This window comes from Erinaceus europaeus, chromosome 12 (genome assembly GCF_950295315.1).
Source record: "Erinaceus europaeus chromosome 12, mEriEur2.1, whole genome shotgun sequence".
NCBI classification, from domain to species: domain Eukaryota; kingdom Metazoa; phylum Chordata; class Mammalia; order Eulipotyphla; family Erinaceidae; genus Erinaceus; species Erinaceus europaeus.
The window spans coordinates 80,405,389-80,427,779 of NC_080173.1; the positions used below are offsets into that span (position 1 = coordinate 80,405,389).

The following is a 22,391-nucleotide window of genomic DNA, read 5'->3' on the forward strand; positions in this document are numbered from 1 at the left end:
AGCATAGGGAGTCGGGCTGTAGCGCAGCAGGTTAAGCGAAGGTGGCGCAAAGCACAAGGACCGGCATAAGGATCCCGGTTCGAACCCCGGCTCCCCACCTGCAGGAGAGTCGCTTCACAGGCGGTGAAGCAGGTCTGCAGGTGTCTGTCTTTCTCTCCCCCTCTGTCTTCCCCTCCTCTCTCCGTTTCTCTCTGTCCTATCCAACAACGACGACAACAACAATAATAACTACAACAATAAAACAACAAGGGCAACAAAAGGTAATAAAAAAAAAAAAAGACAAGCATAAACCTATGGGACTACACCAAATTAAAAAGCTTCTGTACAGCTAAAGAAACTACTACCCAAACCAAGAGACCCTTCACACAATGGGAGAAGATCTTTACATGCCATACATCAGATAAGAGTTTAATAACCAACATATATAAAGAGCTTGCCAGACTCAACAACAAGACAACAAATAACCCCATCCAAAAATGGGGGGAGGACATGGACAGAATAGTCACCACAGAAGAGATCCAAAAGGCCGAGAAACACATGAAAAAATGCTCCAAGTCTCTGATTGTCAGAGAAATGCAAATCAAGACAAGAATGAGATATCACTTCACTCCTGTGAGAATGTCATACATCAGAAAAGGTAACAGCAGCAAATGCTGGAGAGGGTGTGGGGTCAAAGGAACCCTCCTGCACTGCTGGTGGGAATGTCAATTGGTCCAACCTCTGTGGAGAACAGTCTGGAGAACTCTCAGAAGGCTAGAAATGGACCTACCCTATGACCCTGCAATTCCCCTCCTGGGGACATATCCTAAGGAACCCAACACATCCATCCAAAAAGATATGTGTACACATATGTTCTTGGCAGCACAATTTGTAATAGCCCAAACCTGGAAGCAACCCAGGTGTCCAACAACAGATGAGTGGCTGAGCAAGTTGTGGTATATATACACAATGGAATACTACTCATCTGTAAAAAATGGTGACTTCACTGTTTTCAGCCGATCTTGGATGGACCTTGAAAAAATCATGTTTTGGTGCCATACTCCAAACTCAGTCAATTTCTGCTTTGCGTTTCTACTTCTTTTTTTTTTTTTTTTTACATGCATAACATTCCCCAGATTCCCATTTAACAATACAACCCCCACTATTTAATTCATCATTTTTCATGGACCTGTATTCTCCCCACCCACCCACCCACCCCAGAGTCTTTTACTTTGGTGTAATACTCCAATTCCATTTCAGGTTCGACTTGTGTTTTCTTTTCTAATCTTGTTTTTCAACTTCGGCCTGAGAGTGAGATCATCCCGTATTCATCCTTCTGTTTCTAACTTATTTCACTCATCATGCTCCTATTTTTTATCTCAAGTGCTAAAATTAGAGGCAGTCATACTATTTGGTTCACTGACATTAAGGCCTTTCTCAAATCATCTTTTTCCCCTTCACTGGATTTCCTACTTATGTTCCCTCCTCCCCACTTAGGTGGCCACTCTAGGGTTTTTAATATATATGCCCTTGAATGTATGTATAACTTTGAAACATACATAGTATTGTTCTTGTATATGTGTGGTTTAAGTGTACATAATTGATATTGTGTTATGGAAGCCATTCTGTTTCTTTTTCATGTTTCTGTAAATATTTCTGACTATTGTATCTTGTCATGCTCAACAACTCCACACTCTCCAGCCACAAGATGATCCAATCAGAGTCCTTATCCAGACTTTTTAAAATGAAACTGAGAAAACCCCTCTCCAGTGTGGAAGCCTTTAAAATATAAAACATGGGAGCTCTCAGGAGCCCTGTGTCCTGCTACGTGGAACCAAGCTTGTCTACAATGAAAAACAATGAAGCCAACCAGCAGAAGGTAGCAAAGGTGAGAACAGAGAGTCCTGGAAATGTTGAAGTTGCTGGTTCCAATTGATCTGGAAGCTTCATATTCCTGCCCTTCCCATGGGGTCTCATTGGGGTCTGTGAATCAGTACATGTCATAATGTCACTGCTCCCATCTTGGCCCTAAGCGAATTCAAGTTATGATCCCAACTTGTAATTAACTGTAATTCCAACTAATTACAATCTCAAAAATCAATCTCTCCTCTCTTTCTCTTTCGTGTGTGTGTGTGTGTGTGTGTGTGTCATATTGTGGTAAAATGAGTGTCGGGTGGTAGCACAGCAGGTTAAGTGCACATGGTGCAAAGCACAAGGACCGGTGGAAGGATCCCAGTTCGAACCCCTGACTCCCCACCTGCAGGGGAGTTGCTTCACAAGTGGTCAAGTAGATCTGCAGGTGTCTGTCTTTCTCTCTCCTTTTCTGTCTTCCCCTCCTCTCTCAATTTCTCTCTGTCCTATCCAACAATGATGACATCAATAACAATAATAACTACAACAAGGGCACTAAAAGGGAATAAATTAATAAATATTTTAAAAATAAATAAATAAAAATAAATGAGTAGATCTTTAAAAAAAGATTGTGGTGGTCCAGCAGGTGGCGCAATGGATAAAGCATTGGATTCTCAAGCATGAGGTCCCACGTTCAATCCCCAGCAGCACATGTACCAGAGTGATATATGGTTCTTTCCTCCTATCTTTCTCATTAATAAATAAAATATTCAAAAACAATTGTTGTAAAATATACATAACATAAAACTGACTATGACTGACTCTTGCAAATATGAAACTATATTCAATGAACAATTTCTTTTCTTCTTCCTCCTTCCCCCTACCCTCTGATACTTTCTATTCTTTTGACTACTCCTTTTTTTATACCAGCTCTGGCAAGATGGTGGTACAAAGGATTGAACATGGGACTTTGGAGCCTCAGGCATGAGACTATCTTTGCGTAACCATTAAGCTAGCTAACCTTCACCCTACTCAAATACTTTATACATTTTTGTGATTAATTCCACTTAGCCGAATATTTATTCCTCAAGAGTACCCATGTTATATGTATGCTATCTACCCCTGCCCAATGGGCAATAATTCTTAACTAAACTTTTAATTCTACTCTTTCTTTTTATTCACTATATAACTGTAGTTATTTACTAGAAACATGTCTAATATATAACACAATTCTACAGTGAGGGCTGGGAGATAGTATAATGAGTTATGCCAAAAGACTTTTTTTTTAATTTGTTTTATTCATTTATTAGTGAGGGCGATAGGAGGAGGAAAAGGGAGGGAGAGAGAGAGGAAGAAAGAACCAGACATTACTCTGGTACATGTGCTGCCAGGGATCAAACTCAAGACCTCCTGCTTGAGAGTCCAAGGCAGTAATAAATAAATCTCTAGTGGTATTCCATTGCTCTTAAAAAAAAAAAAAAAAAAAACCTGTGGAGGGTAGACAGCATAATGGTTATGCAAAGAGACTCTCATGCTTGAAGCTCAAAAGTCCCATGTTCAATCCCCCACACCACCATAAGCCAGAGCTGAGTAGAGTTCTGGTAAAAAGTAACAATAGGGAGTTGGGCAGTAGCGCAGCAGATTAAGTGCAGTTGGTGCAAAGCACAAGGATTGACATAAGGATCGAGCCCCCGGCTCCCCACCTGCAGGGGAGTCGCTTCACGGGCGGTGAAGCAGGTCTGCAGGTGTCTATCTTTCTCTCCCCCTCTCTGTCTTCCCCTCCTCTCTCCATTTTTCTCTGTCCTATCCTACAACAACGACATCAATAACAACAACAGTAATAACTACAACAATAAAACGAAACAACAAAAGGGAATAAATAAATATAAAAAAATTTTAAAAAGTAAAAAAGAAGGAAAAACTCTGTAACTCAGGGCAGAGGGTAGATAGCATAATGGTTATGCAAAGAGACTCTCCTGCCTGAGGCTCCAGTGTCCCAAGTTCAGTGTCCCCTGCACCACCTAAGCCAAAGCCGAGCAGTGGTCTGGTTAAAAATAAATTAAAAGGGAGTCAGGCAGTAGCGTACTGGGTTAAGAGCAGGTGGTGCAAAGCTTAAGGACTGGTGTAAGGATCCTGGTTCGAGTCCCTGCCTCCCACCTACAGGGGAGTCGCTTCACAAGCCGGTGAAGCAGGTCTGCAGGTAATCTTTCTCTCCCCTTCTCTGTCTTCCCCTCCTCTCTCCACTTCTCTCGGTCCTATCCAACAACATCAATAACTACTACAAGAATAACTACAACAATAAAACAACCTGGGCAACAAAAGGAAATAAATAAATATTTGAAAGAAAAGATTTTAAAAAGTTTTTTAATTAAAAAAAAATCTGTGACTCATATACTTATATCTGTGACTCATATCCCTGTATAATCTGTACCATCAACATCACTCTCATAATCCTGTCTGATCTCCACGTTTTACACAAATGGGCCTTCCTTTAGTCCCTGCAATTTACCACTCCTTTTTTCCTCCTTAAATCCTTGAAACAGGTTATTCTGTCTTGTTATGCCCAGAAGTTCGAGTCCCGAATCACATGCAATAGCAAGAGCCTTTATTATCAAGCTTAAGCTTGGGCCGCCGACACCCTTCCAAGCAAGGAGAAAGTCTGAAACCACGATCATTTTTCATCCCACCCTTTTATAGTTATCACAGGGTGGGTACAGGTGGAAATTGTTATGCAGAACAAGCAACAGTTGGTTTCAGGTTAATGGCTGTTCTCAATATTTGGGTCTTTTCTCTAACCTCACAGTCTCACCTGAATATCTTTCCCTGTTCTCTGCCCATTCATCCTACGAGTCATAACTTAAATTTCACTTCTCAGTAGAGTCTTCCTTAACCTCATTGCTCTTTCTATAGAACCTTCTATCCTCCAGTAAGTACTCCTTTATAATATACTTCCCTAAGACCCAACAATACTTTATAAATATACATTTTAAGTTACATATTGTATGTTACAAGATTTATTAGATTACAATTTTTATGAGGGCAAAGACAAGTCAGTTTTCCTAATTCTACTGATCTACAGACCAAATGTTATATGGCATATACGTGCTCACTATTTGTTGATTGATACACACAGCAGATTTAAATACTTATAAATATTAGTCTGTATAAGTGTATACTGATGAATTTGAAATTAGATAATTTTGCCAAGAAATGTAAATTACTAAAACTAATTCAGGGGAAGGTGGCAAATTCACTTAATGGAACTGTGAAGTCACTGGGAAAAAATGGCAGAGACACCTGGTTGAGCACACCTTACAATACACAAGGGCCTGGGTTCAAGTCTCCAGTCCCCACATGCAGTGGGGGCAGTGCTACAGTAATCTCTCTCCCTCTCAGTTTCTTTGTCATGTCAAATAAATAAATATACAATTTATAAAATGTCAGAAGCATAAAGGCAAGGAAGAATGAACTGCAGAAACATTAGATTTAACAAGATAGCCTAGTAAAGTTTCCTATTAAATCATAAATATATAAAAATGTTTTCACATTAAGTAAACAATTTTTTTTTGTTACGAGAGCACTGCTCAGCTCTGGCTTATGGTGGTGCAGGGGATTGAACCTGGGACTTTGGAACCTGAGGCATGAGAGTTTTTTGCATAACCATTATGCTATCTACCCCTACCCAGCAATTAAATTTTTAACTTTAATCTGATTTATTAATTTTTTTAATAATTTATTTCTTTATTGGGGAATTAATGTTTTACATTCAACAGTAAATACAATAGTTTGTACATGCATAACATTCCCCAATCTGATTTATTTTAAAAAGCAATATATAGGGAGTCGGGCAGTAGCGCAGTGGGTTAAGCGCAGGTGGCGCAAAGTGCAAGGACCAGCATAAGGTTCCTGGTTCGAGCCCCCGGCTCCCCACCTGGTGGTGAAGCAGGTCTGCAGGTGTCTATCTTTCTCTCCCCCCTCTGTCTTCCCCTCCTCTCTCCATTTCTCTTTGTCCTATCCAAGGACATCAATAACAACAACAATAATAGCTACAACAATAAAACAAGGGCAACAAAAGGGAATAAAAAATAAACATTAAAAAATGCTGTCTACCTGCAGTGGTGGGGGAGAGCTTCAGAAGCAGTGAAGCACGAATGCAGTTGTCTCTCTTTCTCCCTCTATACTTCCCTCTCTTCTCTCTCAATTTCTCTGTTCTGTTGGAAGAAAGGCCTCAGGAGTAGTAGTGCATTTGTCCAAAAGGCACAATCCCCAATGATAACCCTGGTGACAGTGAAATGAAATAAAATAAAATAAAATAAAATAGGGGGTTGGGTGGTAATGCAGCAGGTTAAGCACAAATGGTGCGAAGAGCTAGGACCAGCATAAGGATCCCAGTTCGAGTCCCCAGCTCCCCACCTGCAGGGGGGAGTGTCACTTCACAAGCAGTGAAGCAGGTCTGCAGGTTTCTATCTTTCTCTCCCCCTCTCTGTCTTCCCCTCCTCTCTCAATTTCTCTCTGTCCTATCCAACAACAATGACAACAACAACAATAATAGTTACAATGATAAACAACAAGGGCAACAAAAGGGAAAAAATGGCAGCCAGGAGCAGTGGATTCATAGTGCAGGCACTGAGCCCCAGCGATAACCCTGGAGGGAAAAATAAATAAATAAAAATAAAATGAAATGTAAAAACACAAGTTGTATACATATGGGCCCAGGGGGATGCAGTAAGGACCTAACTTAGAAGCATGAGGTGCCACTTTCAGTCTCTAGCATGCCATGTACAGCCCTGCTTAACTGGTTTACAGGACAGTTGTTGATTGAAACATGGGTAAATTTTCTCATCTCACCCCGATAGGTAGCTGCAAAACACTGTCACCTCTAACTTAGGTCTTTCCCCATCATCATGCACCAGGATCCTGAAGCCCTCTCCCTGCCCTCCTTCACCTGGGTCTTTTTTTTTTTTTTTTTTTTTGGCTCCAGGATTATCGCTGGGGCTAGGTGCCTGCAGTACAAATCCACTGCTCCTGGAGGCCATTTTTCCCATTTTGTTGCCCTTATTGTTGTTATTGTTATAGCTTTTGTTGTTGTTGGATAGGTGTCAGGAACAAGAATGTTCAGTCATTCAGTTAAGTGTGTCCCTACACATACCAGATGAGGAAAACACGACCCCTCCAACACAAGGGCTGAGACCTCGGATTCCTGAACAAATAGGTTGTGACTTATGCCCAGACTTAGAATAGAATAATATTGATGTATAAGGAGTGTGAACTTTTTCTCAAAAAAAAAAAAAAAAAAAGGAGTGTGAACTTAGAATAATACTAAAATGGGGGTCGGGCGGTGGCGCAGTGGGTTAAGCGCACGTGGCACAAAGCGCAAGGACTGGCATAAAGATCCTGGTTCGAGCCCTCTGCTCGCCACCTGCAGGGGAGTCGCTTCACAAGTGGTGAAGCAAGTCTGCAGGTGTCTATCTTTCTCTCCCCCTCTCTGTCTTCCCCTCCTCTCTCCATTTCTCTCTGTCCTATCCAACAACGAACAACATCAACAATGGTAATAATAATAACCACAAGGAGGCTACAACAACAAGGGCAACAAAAAGGGGAAAAAGTTGCCTCCAGGGGTGGTGGATTCATGGTGCAGTCACCAAGCCCAGCAATAACCCTGGAGGAAAAAAAAATAATAATACTAAAATGTGTACTTGTAATAATATGGATATTTAAGAAGTGTGTACTTGAAATAATATGTACTTGAAACAATAATATGTAGTTGAAATAAAAATATGTATTTGAAATAATAAAGTGTGTCCTTAGAATATATATAAGAAGTGTGAGAATATTAAGTGTGAAAGTATTTCTTTGAGTGTGAAATGTTTAAATAAGTTGGAAATATTAAGATAAGTTGTTTAAGTTTAGAGTGTGGAAATATCTGTTAGAGTTAAAGTGAATATTCAGGTGTGAGAATATTATTGAGTTTGAAATGTTAAGACACTTATTTGAGTGCTGAAACATTGTTGAAATTAAAGTGCTAAAATACTCTTGAGTTTTAAGTGACAAAGTAAATTGCAAGATAAAACTTAGAACCCTGGCCCCCAAGTCCTGCAGGCCTGCATAGATAAGGTCCTGTGCAGGATAAACGCCCTGAAATGCCCCTGCACCGGCATAAGATAACGTCCTGTGCAGGGCAAGCCTTACATCTGTATAGCCTAATAAAGTTTAGACCTACATATTAGGAAGACCACAATTTTCATGGTCTGGAAATGATCTAATTCACACCAGCCTAGCTCAGGGATAAAAGCCCTGGACTTTTGGACATGGATGGCAACTTTTGAACTGTATGCTAGTCCCATCTGGCATATCCGGTGGCAATCAACACACCTACGGTCAGGGAGTTGTCTGCAGATTCCCGGACCAACCCAGAAAAAGACTCGGGCCAGCTACCTGGACCAGAATCGGACTAGAACCAGGATCAAGACCAGCTACCAGTTATCCAGACCAGTTACCAGGACCAGAACCAGGATCTATCCGGACCAGGCTCTGCCGGGACAGCTTCCTTGACCTGAGGACATCATTTGTCGTGACCTTACCTGCACACCTACCTGTCCTATACTGAGGAGGTATTTGGGATGCATAATTGTAATAATAAGAATACGATGTCAGAACACCAGGAATTCTAAACTGCATTTTACTTTATTTTATTTTATTTTATTTGCCTCCAGGGTTATTTCAGGGGCTCAGTTCCTGAACCATGAATCCACTGCTCCTAGAGGCCATTTTCTAATTTTTTTTTTATTTAAAAATTGTTTATACTTATTTATTTTCCCTTTTGTTGCCCTTGTTGTTTTATTATTGCAGTTATTATTGTTGTTGTTATTGATGTCGTCGTTCTGGATAGGACAGAGAGAAATGGAGAGAAGGAGGGGAAGAGAAAGACAGACACCTGCAGACCTGCTTCACTGCCTGTGAAGCCACTCCCCTGCAGGTGGGGAGCTGGGGGCTCGGCCAGTCCTTAAACTTTGCGTCACGTGTGCTTAACCCGCTGCGCTACAGCCCGACTCCCAGGCTTTTTTTTTTCCCCTCCCCTTTTGTTGCCCTTGTTGTAGCCTTGCTGTGGTTATTATTGTTGTTGATGATGCGTCCGTTGTAGGTTAGGACAGAGAGAAATGGGGAGAGGAGGATGACAGAGAGGAGGAGAGAAAGATAGACACCTGCAAACATGCCTCACCGCCAGTGAAGCTACTCCCCTGCAGGTGGAGAGCCGGGGGCTCGAACTGGGGATCCTTACGCCGGTCATTGCGCTTTGCGCCACATGCACTTACCCACTGCGCTACCGCCCGACCCCCTCTAAACTAAAACTGCATTTTAAATAATTATATATATATATTTTTAATTTAATTTATTTATTCCCTTTTGTTGCCCTTGTTTTATTGTTGTTGTTGTTATTGATGTCGTTGTTGTTGGATAGGACAGAGAGAAATGGAAATTATATTTTAATGTAAGAATGTGGTGTTAAGAGTATGACGTACTGTCAGATCGCCATCTAGTGCCTATAAGTTAGTATTGCAGCATTTATAAAATAACAGCGTCGGTCTCCATTGGCAGACATTTTTACCCTATTTAATATCGGGATCATCATTTTTTTCTTTTATTATGCTCAGGACAATAGGACATAGAGAAGCTGGAAGAAGGGGCCAGGCGGTAGTACACCTGGTTAAGTGCACACATTACAGTGCACAAGCACCCAGGTTCAAGACCCCGGTCCCCACCTTCAGGGTGCTTCACGAGTGGTGAAACAGGGCTGCAGGTGTCTCTCTATATCTCCCCCTCCTCTCTCAACTTCTCTGTCTCTACCTAATAAATATAAATTAAAATAAAAAAGAAATTGGAAGAGGAGAGGAAGACAGAGAGGGGTAGAGAAAGACACCTATTGTGACCTGAACCCCCTGCTTCACCTCTTGTGAAGTGAACACCCTGCAGGAGAAGAGCCAGGGGGTCGAATCAAGATCCTTATTTTGGTCCATGTTTGTGCGTTTAACCTGGTGCTACTGCCCAGGCCCACTGTCCTTTTATTATTTAATTTTAAAAAATATTTTATTTTTATTTATTCCCTTTTTTATTGTCCTTGTTGATTTATTGTTGTAATTGATGTCATTGTTGTTGGATAGGACAGAGAGAAATGGAGAGAGGAGGGGAAGACAGAGAGGAGGAGAGAAAGACAGACACCTGCAGACCTGCTTCACCGCTTATGAAGCGACTCCCCTGCTGCTAGGTAGCCGGGGGCCTCCACAAGAGTAGATTCATACATAGTGCAGGCACCGAACCCCAGTGATAACCATGAAAGCAAAAAAAAAGTTTAAAAATAGGAAGAGAGAGAAACCTGCAGCACTGCTTCATTGCTCATGAAGTTTCTCCCCTGCAGGTAAGGACCAGGAGCTTGAACCCAAGTCCTCATTCATGATAAAATGTGTGCTCTCTACTGGGTGTGCCAACTCCATGCTGAGAACATTTACTTTTTTTTTTTTTTAGAGAGACAGAGAAGTTGAGAGGGAAGGGGGAGATAGAGACACCTGCATCACTTCTTCACCTCTAGTGAGACTTTCTCCCTGAAGGTGGGGACTGGAGTCTTGAAGCCAGGTCCTTGCACATTGTAAGGTGCACTCAAACAGGTGCGCCACTGCCTGGCTCAAGAACATTTAATTTTAATGATGTTTGTAGACAATTTTTCTCTTGTTAAAAAAAAAAAAGTGGGAGTCAGGCGGTAGCACAGTGGGTTAAGCACACGTGGCACAAAGCACAAGGACCAGTATAAGATCCCGGTAAGAGTTCCCGTCACATTACAGGCGGTGAAGCAGGTCTGCTTGTGTCTATCTTTCTCTCCCCCTCTGTCTTCCCCTCCTCTCTCCAGTTCTCTCTGTCCTATCCAACAATGACGACATCTATAAAACAACAAGGGCAACAAAAGGGAATAAATAAATAGTAAAAAAATACTTAAAAAAAATAACATATTAATGAGGCACAACCAGTTGAACCCAGAGTCTCACACATGTGTATTATTACCACTGAGTCACCTTCCCCTGTTGCCAGTCCCTGTTCAGGGTGCCAATATGCGGGGCTAGCTTCGTGGGCGGGAGACAGACTACCAGAGACTCATGGCTAAGCTGTACGCAGTATCTCTTTATTCATGTAGAACGCAGCACAATGTAAGCCAAGCTATCTAAAACTAACTATAATCACAGTCCTGTCCTTATATATATATACTCGCCGAGTAGGGTATAAACAGGATGTGACGTAGAGAGGGTGGAGCGAAAAGACATCCTGAACCAGTGGGGATTAAACCAATGCCCTGCAGGCATGCTGGTGCTTAGTTAACAGTGGTTATGTAAATAGAATACAGTGTTAAGCAGGGGGGATTAAACCAATGAAACAGAAGGGGTTTTAGAAGCATAACAATACCCTGTCAACATTTTTCTATTTATAATCACATATTTATTTGATTTATAATCATTTTATGTATATGTTCTTCAAAGCTTTGCTGCTCTAGGCAGATTTTTTTTCAGCTAGAGATGAAGAAAGAGACAGTTAGACCACAGCACTAAAGCTTCCTTCATGCAGTGAGAGCTAGCTTTGAGGCTGGGTCATGCACATGGCAAAACAATATAATGTACAAGTGAGCTATTGTGCTGGCTGGCTTTCTTTTCTTTTTAAAAGATATTTTTATGATTTGTAAATCATCTTTATTTATTGGACAGACACAGACAGAAATCAAGAAGGAAGAGGGAGGTAGAGAGAAGCAGAGAAGACACCTGCAGCCCTGCGTCACTTGCAAAGCCTTCCCCCTGCAGGTAGGGACCAGGGGCTGGAACCTGGATCCTTGTGCATTGTAACCTGTGTGCTCAGTTAGGTGAGCCATACCCAGCCCTGGATTTCCTTTCCTTTCTTTCTTTTCTTTCTTTTATTTTTTTATTGACCAGAGCACTGCTCAGCTCTGGCATATGGTGGTGTGGGGAACTGAACTTGAACCTTAGTCATCAGGGTCTCTTTGCATGACTTTTATGCTATATAACTCCGACTCCAAGATTTTTTTCTTAGAGCCCTTTAAGGTCCACAGCAAAGTGGATAGTTGCAGAGATTACCTACACAGGGAGCAGGGCAGTGGTGCACCCAGTTAAGGGACATGTTACCATCTGGAAAGACCTGGGTTTAAGCCCCTGGTCCCCACCTGCATGGGGAAGCTTCACTAAGAATGAAGCAGTGCTGCAGGCCCCCCTCCTCCCTCGCAATTTCTCTTTGTCCTATCAAATAAAAATTAATTAAAAAGAGAGACTTCCAGTGGTCTGGGAGGTGGCACAGTGGATAAAGCATTGAACTCTCAAGCAAGAGTCCTGCGTTCAATCCCCGGCAGCACATACGCCAGAGTGATGTCTGGTTCATTCTCTCTTTCCTCCTATCTTTCTCATGAATAAATAAAATCTTTCAAAAAAAAAAAAAGAGAGAGGGACTTCCTGGGGGTCTGGCAGTGGCACACATGGCACAAAGTGCAAGGACTGGAGCAAAGATCCCAGTTCGAGCCCCTGGCTCCCCACCTGCAGGGAAGTCGCTTCACAGGCGGTGAAGCAGGTCTGCAGTTGTCTATCTTTCTCTCCCCCTCTCTGTCTTCCCTTCCTCTCTCCATTTCTCTCTGTCCTATCCAACAACAACATCAATAACAACGATAATAATAACCACAATGATAAAACAACAAGGGCAACAAAAGGGGAAAAATAGCCTCCAGGAGTATTAGATTCATGGTGCAGGCGCCAAGCCCCAGCAAAAAACTTGGAGAAAAAAAAAAGAGAGAGAGAGAGAGAGAGAGACTTCCTATATGGCAGCTTTGTAGTGGTAGAATGGTAGAGCTTTGGACTTGTAAACATGAGGTTCCAGGCTTGACCCCCAGCACTGCATATGCCAGAGTGCTGCTCTAACCTCTCTCTCTTTATCACATAAGATAAACAAATCTTTTTTCAACGGCAACAAAGGGGGGGGGGGATGGCAGTGAACAGCACAGGTTTATGCAAAAGACTTTCGTGTCAGAGGGTCAGAAATGCCAGGTTCAGTCTATAGTACCACCATAAGCCTGAGCTGAGCAGTGTTCTGTAAAACGAGAGATTTTTCTGAGGGCCAGGCAGTGGCACACCTGGTTAAGTGCTCACATTACAGTGTGTAAGCACCTGGGTTCAAGCCCCTAGCACGCATCTGCAGGGAAGAAGCTTCACGAGTGGTGAAGTTGAGCTACAGGTGTATCCCCTGCAGGTGAGGACCAGGGGCTTGAACCTGGGTCCTTGCCCACTGTATTGTGAGTGCTTAACCAAGTGCATCACTGCCTGGCCCCCATTTTATAACAGTGAACCTGCATTCATACCTATCGCCCAGGAGGCGAGTCAGTAATGCAGCCAATGGAGCACACATTACCATGTGCTAGGATCGGGGTTCAAGCCCATCCTCAGCTGCAGGGGACGGGGAAGCTTCAGGAGTAATGAAACAGTGCTGCAGGTGTTTCTCTTGGAAGGGAGAGAACAAGGGAAGGAAAGGAAAAGATGGGAAGACAGAAGGGAGAGGTCACCAGTTGCAGATTTATCATGCAGGCTCCAAGCCACAACAACAAACAAAATACCTAATCACTCCAAGTCCATAGTTTATATTAGGGTTCACTCTTGGTATTGTCCTATCTTCTTTTTTTTTTTTTAACCAGAGCACTGTTCATCTCTGGCCTATGGTAATGTAGGCGATTGAACCTAGGTCTTTGGAGCCTCGGGCATGGATATCTTTTTGCATAACCATTATGCTATCTACACCTGCCCTTTTTAAAAAAGAATATTTATTTGTCCAGCTAGTGATGCGAGAGATGACCCAGGAACCGAGCTCAAGGCGGCAAGGCTGTTCAAATCTTTATTCATCCGAGCGCCCCAGAGTTGGGTGGTAGCACAGCGGGTTAAACCACATGGTGCAAACTGCAAGGGCAGCCTCCGGGTCCTCACACTCATGCTCCTCGATCCCGGAAACTCAAAGACCCAAGTCAGAAACGGAAGTGGCTTGACAATACCATACATGGTTAGGAAAGGGGCAGAGAAAGGTAAAGGGGGATGAGAAAGGTAGGGACTTCCTTAGCAACTGTTGCTAGGGGTTTAACTGGTAGGATTAATAATACCCTGTGGAGGAAATAGGGAGGAGGCCTTAAGTCATTTGTTAGACAAAGCAGAACATTGATAGGTATCAAGGAATGCTGGGCCCCAGGAGGCAGAAAAATGCAGGGTTTCTGGAGACTGGGAGTGGCTGACAAGGAAGTGAAAACTGGGACCCATATCATCTCCCCAGCTCAACCTTAACACGAGTGAGTCTGACAGGGAGATTCATTTACTTAGTTCCTCATTTTTCAATGGGAAATGCCTCACCAAGCTCAACCTGGTTCTCACAGTATTCCCAGCAATTTATTGTTGGGCTGCGCCATGGAGAAGAGAGAGAGGAGGTCCGCGGCGAAGAGGGAACACAAATCTTTATTTGTGCTGGCACCTCAGAGTTGGGTGCGAGAGAAGCAGGTTGGGTCACGTGGAGGTAGCGAAAATGGCCGCCTCACGCAGTAACCTTTCCTGTGTCTAGACACCGAAGTGAAGCGCTGGCAAGAGAGTGAGGTGTGGAAGAAGAAGGGCTTTTATAGGAGTAGCTTTCTCGAGAATGGGAAGGGGGAAGAGTAACCATAGCACTCCAGGATAGGATAATAACTCTCATGATAATGGGAAGGGGGAGGAGTAACAAAAGCACTTCAACTATGGTGGGAAAATAGACAATGCCCTGAGGGCACAACATGGTGGAACAGGTGCTCCGAGAATGTCCCAACTCTCGCGGGAACTAGCAATAGCCTGAGGGGACAACATGGCAGATGTGACTGCATTTGCACAATTTCCCAGCATCTCCCCCTTTCCTTTTATCTAATGGCCAGGGCAGCAGTCTGTAAAGTCTATGAACTACCCAGGGTCAGTCTATGAAAAACCAGCAACGTGAAGGGAAGGAAGCTGCTGTAAAATTGTCTAAAGTGTCCAAAGGGTATACCAGCAAGTCCGATAGAAGTCTCAGTCCAAAGCAGGTGACTAGGGGGAGAAATGGTAGGGGATGAAGCGCTGCATGAGGAAGGTCAGCCGCTGGAATTCCACTTTTCTATAGAGAGTGAGCTGCAACTGCCAAAACGTGACAGGCAAAGCAGAAGCAGGAAAGGCAGACAGGCAGTAAAAATATTCTGTCCTTGGAGTCTGTGAATCAGGGTCTTCAGATCACGTCAGGTGACATCTAGGGTTTCGGGGGTGTGCCACTGTAGTCATGCCGTCTAGTGGGTGATGTCAGGGTGTGCAGGGGTCCAGATGTTTTTTTCCGGGATTCTTGTGGAAGAAACACAAACAATCTGCTTCTCGTGGTTAGCAGGGCATCTGATTTGAATTTTTATAGAAAAAGAGGTTTGGTGCCTCAGCCAACTGAGTATTGGGGGATGTATCTTTCCTATTTATTTATTATTTGTCATGGTAATCAGCCGTTATCTGGAAGGTCCTGTGTGATTCATGGGGAAAAAGAACTTATCTTTTAACAAAGACTCTAAGGTGTAGGGAAGCGGGAACTATCTCTCTTTTTTTTTTTAGTATTTATTTATTTATTGCCTTTTGTTGCCCTTGTTGTTTGATTGTTGTAATTATTATTGTTGTTGTTATTGATATTGTGGTTGTTGGATAGGACAGAGATAAATGGAGAGAGGAGGGGAAGACAGAGAGGAGGAGAGAAAGACAGACACCTGCAGACCTGCTTCACCAATTGTGAAGAAACCCCCTGCAGGTGGGGACCCAGGGGCCTGCTACCGCCTGACTCCCAGGAACTTATCTTTTAACAAAGACTCTATGGCCATGCCAATAGCAACCTTGAGGGCACATGTGGCTCCCCACATGTCCCCCTTTATATATATATATATATATATATATATATATATATATATATGCATGTTTTCATGTTTGGCGGACTTTATTTTGTGGCAGGGTTGACTGTGCCTGTCTTAGGTTGGGGATCAGCCTTCCATCTTACCCGTCATTGGAACACCTGGTCATTTTTGCCCAGTAGTACCAGGTGCCCTGTCTTAGGTTGACTGGATAGCGCTAGTTTCCCCTTTACCCGTCATTGGCTAGCCAGCCCTCTACATGGTGGACGTTCTGATGGAGGGGGGAAAATCCCCCGCAGCAACTCCATATTCTGCCATGTCCAGCCTATGATAGTGAGCTTGTATAGGTTGCATCTTTATGGCATCAATCTGTTGTTGCAAAAAGGCCATGAGCTTGTTAAGAATTATAGGATCTACTGTGAGCAGAAGAAGTAAAACAAGCAAGTGTCCCACAACTGAGGGTAGCCAGGTAAGGAAGGGGGAATGTATCCATTGGTATGAAGAGGTGGGATCATATCTCAAGTCTAAGGGAAGCAGTCAGTGGATGTGATGTCCAGGGGAACAGCCATTTGTCTTTGGGGGTCGTAAAGGATGTCTGTGGCATGGGTGATGTTTTAAGGGAAACATCTTTAAATTGTTGGCTGACAAAGGCAGGCCTATGGTGGCAAGACAAGATACACCAGTTAAGTGTACAAGAATATGTGAATGTTGTTAATTCACATAGGTTGAATATGGAGGAACTTCTTACAGTTTAATACCTTACCATATGAACAGATGATTCTTCATATGAAGGCTTGATAGCTGTAATCACTTACTTGTAAAAAAAAATAATAAAACTTGTAACAAGTTAGAGGTTTACTATAATTGATATCTCGATGATTATAATTGGTTTAAATATCTTTATGATTTTGTTTGAAGGTCATTTAATGTTACCTCTCATAGCAGTCTCTACAGCAGGATCTTCAGGCCAATTTTGGTTAAAATATATATTTTGGTTTTTTAACTATTTTTACTTTGGACTATAAACAGACTCAGGTTACTTAGAGAGTTAACGCATGTTAGTGACAATGGTTTTAACATTTAGAGTACTCTGAGCAGATGGGTCATACAAAAAATTTTGTTCATTCAACACACTCACTCACAAAACACAACTGGTCAGTCATAACATAAGACATTCAGGGAAAGGGTAAACATAAGACATTCAGGGAAAGGGTAGGAGAGAGGGCTCTGTGAGCCAGATTTTCCAGATTCTGCCATGTCATATTATGGATCCTGGGATGTATCCTGCATCTAGTCTTCTTGTAGTATTTCTTGTTCTTCAGGGATAGCAGTGCCATCATGCTGGTATTGTCGGGCATGGCGGGCAGGAACCCAGACAGGTTTAGAATAATTATGTGGGAAAATGCATGCAAAACCTCTACCCATGGTCAATAGAGGGTCAGGCCCTTTCCAAATTTTATCGAGTGGGTCTTTCCACTTGACCTTAATAGCTGGAAGAGTAGATGGTGTTTTCCAGTGAAGAATAATAGGAGGTAGGTCCGAATTATTGTAAATATTAAAGAGATTTAATGTAGTTAAGGCTTTTGCTAGCTGGATATTGGGGGGGTACATTCCTCCTTTATCTTTATTTAATTGAGCCTTAAGGGTTTGATGGGCCCTCTCAACAATGCCTTGTCCCTGTGGATTATAGGGAATGCCTGTGGTATGAGTAATGTTTGAGAGGGAACAAAAATCTTTAAGTTGTTTGCTGGTAAACGCATTCCCATTGTCAGTTTTCAGTTGAAGAGGTAAACCCATCACAGCAAACCAGGAGAGCATATGGCTTATAAGCTTTTTAGAGCTTTCTCCCGTCTGAGCTGTTGCCCACATAAATTTAGAAAAGGTATCAATTGAGACAAACACATATTTTTGTTTGCCAAAGTTTGGTATGTGGGTGACATCGATTTGCCAAAGAGCATTAGCTTTTAAACCTCGGGGGTTAACCCCAAGAGTTTGAATAGCAGGTGCTTTTATGAGACTTGCACAGGAAGAACATGTAGCAAGGATGTGTTTCAACTGTGGTAAAGGAATATCAGGAAATCGAGCTCGAAGGCCTTTAAGATTAACATGGGTTAGGGAATGAAAATCAGCAGGATCAGAGACAGAGACTGGGAGAGTTCCTGTGGAGGCAAGGCGGTCAGCTGCAGCATTCCCTTCGGACAGGGAACCAGGAAGAGGGCTGTGGGAATGAAGGTGTTGAATATACAGTGGTTGGGTTCGAGAACAGAGCATAGAGGCGATTTGAATCAAGAGAGGGGAAAGTGGGTTGTCATCAATTCTCACTAAGAATAAGCAAGCCATGGAAGTAAGGTAACAGTATACACACTGTCAGAAAAAAGGTTGAAGGATTCCGGTACAGCTTTTAATGCAAGGAAAACAGCATAAAGTTCTTTGTACTGAGGGGAATTATCAGGAAGCTCAGTAAAGAGAGGTTTAGGGGATTGTTTGTCTGGGTAATATATAAGGGCAGCAGCTCCCTTTTTTCCACCATCAGTGAAGACTGTAGGAGCAGAGGGAATGGGATCCCAAGAGAAAAGTTTAGGTACTAGTAGAGGCAAAAGAGGTAAAGAAGCTATCAATTTATTAGAAGGAAAATGGTTGTCTATTTGTCCTGGAAACCCCACGAAGCTTATGGCAAAGCAGGAATGATGGCATATCAGCCACTCTGTATCTGTGAGAGAAAAGGGAAGAATAATTAAATCCGGTTCTTTCCCTAAGACCTGCACAGACCTATTTCTTCCTTGGCGAATGATGAATGCTAAGGCATCTATCTCAGTGAGGAGTCTTTTAGCTCCACCTACTGGCGTGTGAAGCCACTCGAGAACCCCATGGTTCTGCCACAATGCCCCTACTACTGTGGGGGTGGAGTTAAAGATTAGAAGGTTTACTGGAGAGGAGGGGGAGAATCGAACAAGGTGCATGTCCTGGAGGGCCTAGTTAACCCTTTCCAGTGCCAAGGAGGCCTCGGGAGTTAACCTACGTTTTGAGGAGGGCTGTTTGTTTCCTTTTAACAGGTCAAACAGTGGTTGGAGGCAGCTTGTAGGCAGATAAAGATACTACCTAAGCCAATTTAAATTTCCAAGAAAACTTTATAAAGAAACAAGAGTAAGGTTAGAAGGAAATGTAACACTAGGTTTTAAGGGACGAATTTGCGTTAGAGAAATCTCTGAACCTAAGAAAGATATTGGAGGAATTAGCTGTATCTTCTCAGGAGCTCCATTAAGGCCGCTTTTCTTTAATGCAGGAATGAGAAAATCACGTAGGGCACAGAGATCTGTATCTAATTTTCCACATATTAGTACATCATCCATCTAATGAAAAACATTAAGGCCCTTATGAATATATGGAAAAAGGGCAGATTTAAACACCTCTTGACAAATTGTAGGACTATTGGCCATGCCCTGGGGCAGCACCACCCATTCAAATCTATCAGCAGGGCTGGCGTTATTAATAGAAGGAACAGAGAAGGCAAAATGTTTACAATCTTGCGGATGCAAGGGAATAGAGAAAAAACAATCTTATATATCAATAGCTATAACTGGAATTCCTGTGGGAATTGCAGAAGCAAGAGGCAAACCCCTTTGGGGGGAGCCCCAGACCTGCATGGTTTTATTTACCACACGGAGATCTTGGAGAAGGCACCATTTTCCCGAGCACTTTTTAACCACAAAGACAGGAGTATTCCATGGGCTTCAAGAATGACGAATGTGTCCCAAGGACAACTGCTCTCGGACGAGCTCTTTTAAAATTTTTAGCTTATCCCTAGGCAGAGGCCACTGTTCCACCCAGACAGGCTCATTAGAAAGCCAGTCTAAACAGGGAGTTTGGTTATGAACAGTGGCAGTTAGTATTGGGGGTGCTGATTAGATCTGGTCTCACAGGAGTGGGTGTTACACTCTGCAGTGGCATCTGTGGATATCCTAACATCAAGACATTCTAGAAGATCCCTGCCCAATAGGTTGGTGCTAATATCAGCTACCAATGGGTGGAAGTGTCCAGTAGAACCTTCCGGATCTTCCCACATGAGCAAATCTCGTGTGAGAAAGGATTGGGTCACCCTTCCAACTCCGTGTATACGGGGTCCCGGGAGGAGTGCCCAATTTTGAGGAACCTCTGCTTGCCTTAAAATTGTCTTTTCTGCCCCCGTGTCAATCAAAAATTTAAAAGGAATATTGCCAATCTTTACTGTCATAGTAGTGTGACCTCGTTCTAAAACAGGAGTGGTCCACAAAATCTCAGGCCCCGAATTTGTACCATTCAGGGGTGTGCCATCTTTATGAAATTTGGACCAACAATCTCTCTTCCAATGAAAACCTTTCTGACATCTAGGACAAGGTGTTTGTGGCCTCTGGCTCCCTGACTGAAGGCAGGTTTGCCCTAACTGGAGGCGTGGTTGCACTGACTGGAGGCGTGGTTGCCCTGACTGGAGCTTATCTGGACATTGGTCACGCCAATGCCCTTGACAGCCACACTGAAAGCAGACCCCATTTTGATTACGTGGGGTAACTGCATAAACCTGTATCATAATGGGTGCCTCATAAGAGCCTGATGTAAGTTCCTGTATCGCTAAAATCCAATTATCTGGATGTAGGTGTTTAAGACTAAGGCATGCCTGACGGAATTGTGGAATCATGCCATCCCAGACAATAGAACGCAGGAGGAGAGAGTGGACTTCAGGATTATAAATCTTTCTCTCTAAGGTTGACCGCACCCTGGAGATGAAGTTCGCTAAGGATTCATTAGTGTTTTGGCAAAGAGAGTTAATGGGGATTGAGGCCTCTACTGTGGATGGGGTTAACCTTTCCCATGCTTGTGTTGCGCAGATGCGCACCTGTTCCAAATAACCGGTTGGAAACTTGGCTTCTGCCTGATGAGTTCCAGTTTCAAACTCTCCTGCTCCAAACAATGCATCAAAATTCCATTCTTTCTGTTTGTGACTATTTTCCTGGGATTGTCTAGAGCATTCATCACGAAAGCATGCCTTCCATTGCAGGTAGAGGGGGTCTGGGAGTGCAGCACAAGCTAAGTCTTTCCAGTCTTGGGGGGTGTTAAGGTGCTGGAAAAAGCTTCGTAAAATGGACTTGGTCCATGGGGCATGAAATCCATCGTCCTTCACTGCCTGCCTGCACAATTTCCCAGCAATTTATATTTATTTATTTATTTACTTATTGCCTACATGGTTACTGCTGGGGCTCAGTGCCTACACTACGAATCCACTGCTTCTGGAGGCCATCTTTTCCTTTGTGTTGCCCTTGTTGTTTATCAGTCTTGAGGTTATTATTGTTATTGCTGTTGTCGCTGGACAGAGAGAAATGGAAAGAGGAGGGGAAGACAGAGGGGAAGAGAAAGATAGACATCTGCATACCTGCCGTCACCATTTGTGAAGTGACACCCCCAACAGGTGGGGAGCCAGCGGCTCAAACCAGGATCCCCACGCCAGTCCTTGTGCCACATGCATTTTACCCGCTGTGCCACCACCCAGTCCCCAATATTTATTATTTTTATTGGATAGACATAGCCAGAAATAAGGGGGGAAATAGAGGATAGACCACTTGCAGCACTAACTCACCACTTGCAAAACTCCCCCTGTAGGTGAGGACTGGAGTCTTGAACCCAGGTCCTTGCACATTGTAACACGTGTGCTCAACTAAGTGTGCCGCCACCCACCCACCCCTTTTATTTTTTAAGATTAACCTGTTATTAATTAGAGAACACCAGAGCATCACTCTGTCATATGTGATACTGGGGACCGAACTTGGTACCTCATGTCATGAATCCAAAGCCCCACCCACCAAGCCACCACCTGCATTTTCAAAAATTTATTTGTTAAATAAATACTCTTGGGTTTTGCTTGAACTTTCTCTTCTTCCTAGGTTTCATAACGATGTGTGCTCAGTACTGCATCTCCTTTGCTGATGTTGAAAAAGCACGTCTCAACATTCAAGACTTTGTCCATCTCACACCAGTGCTAACAAGCTCAATTTTGAATCAACTAACAGGTCGCAATCTTTTCTTCAAATGTGAACTCTTCCAGAAAACTGGATCTTTTAAGGTAACCATTTTATTTTTATTTTTTACCAAAGCACTGCTCAGCTCAAGGTAATGGTAATGCAGGTGATTGAAACTGGGACTTCAGAGCTTGAGGAAAAGTCTCTTTGAATAACTAACCATTTTGCTACCTAGCCCTCTCCCCACCATCACTTTTTTTTTCCAGCATCTTAATTTTAATATTTATTATTTATCCCCCTTTGTTGCCCTTGTTTATTGTTGTTATTATTATTGTTGTTTTCATTATTGCTGTCATTGTTGGATAGGACAGAGGGAAATGGAGAGAGGAGGGGAAGACAGAGGGGCAGAGAAAGATAGACACCTGCAGACTTGCTTCACTGCTTCTGAAGCGACTTCTTTGCAGGTAGGGAGCTGGGGTGCCTGACCCTGAAATTTGATATACAGGTGGGTCTTAGTTATTGTCTGGGGAGATGATGTCACGGCTGTAAAAAGGACCAGAAAGGGGGTTGGGCGGTGGCGCAGTGGGTTAGCGCATGTGGCGCAAAGCGCAGGAACCGGCGTAAGGATCCTG

The 22,391-nt window shown here is 43.1% G+C and overlaps 1 protein-coding gene across 1 annotated transcript in view; it reads left to right on the forward strand.

The window, feature by feature from the left end:
• Nucleotides 1–1,705: 1,705 nt before the first annotated feature.
• Nucleotides 1,706–22,391, forward strand: part of LOC103111192 (serine racemase) — a 28,051-nt gene continuing 7,365 nt past the window's right edge. The window contains exons 1-2 of the mRNA XM_060204149.1: nucleotides 1,706–1,867; nucleotides 21,685–21,863. Of these exons, the coding sequence (XP_060060132.1) occupies nucleotides 21,696–21,863 (168 nt within the window). The 5' untranslated portion in view covers nucleotides 1,706–1,867; nucleotides 21,685–21,695. The remainder of the gene's footprint in view (nucleotides 1,868–21,684; nucleotides 21,864–22,391) is intronic.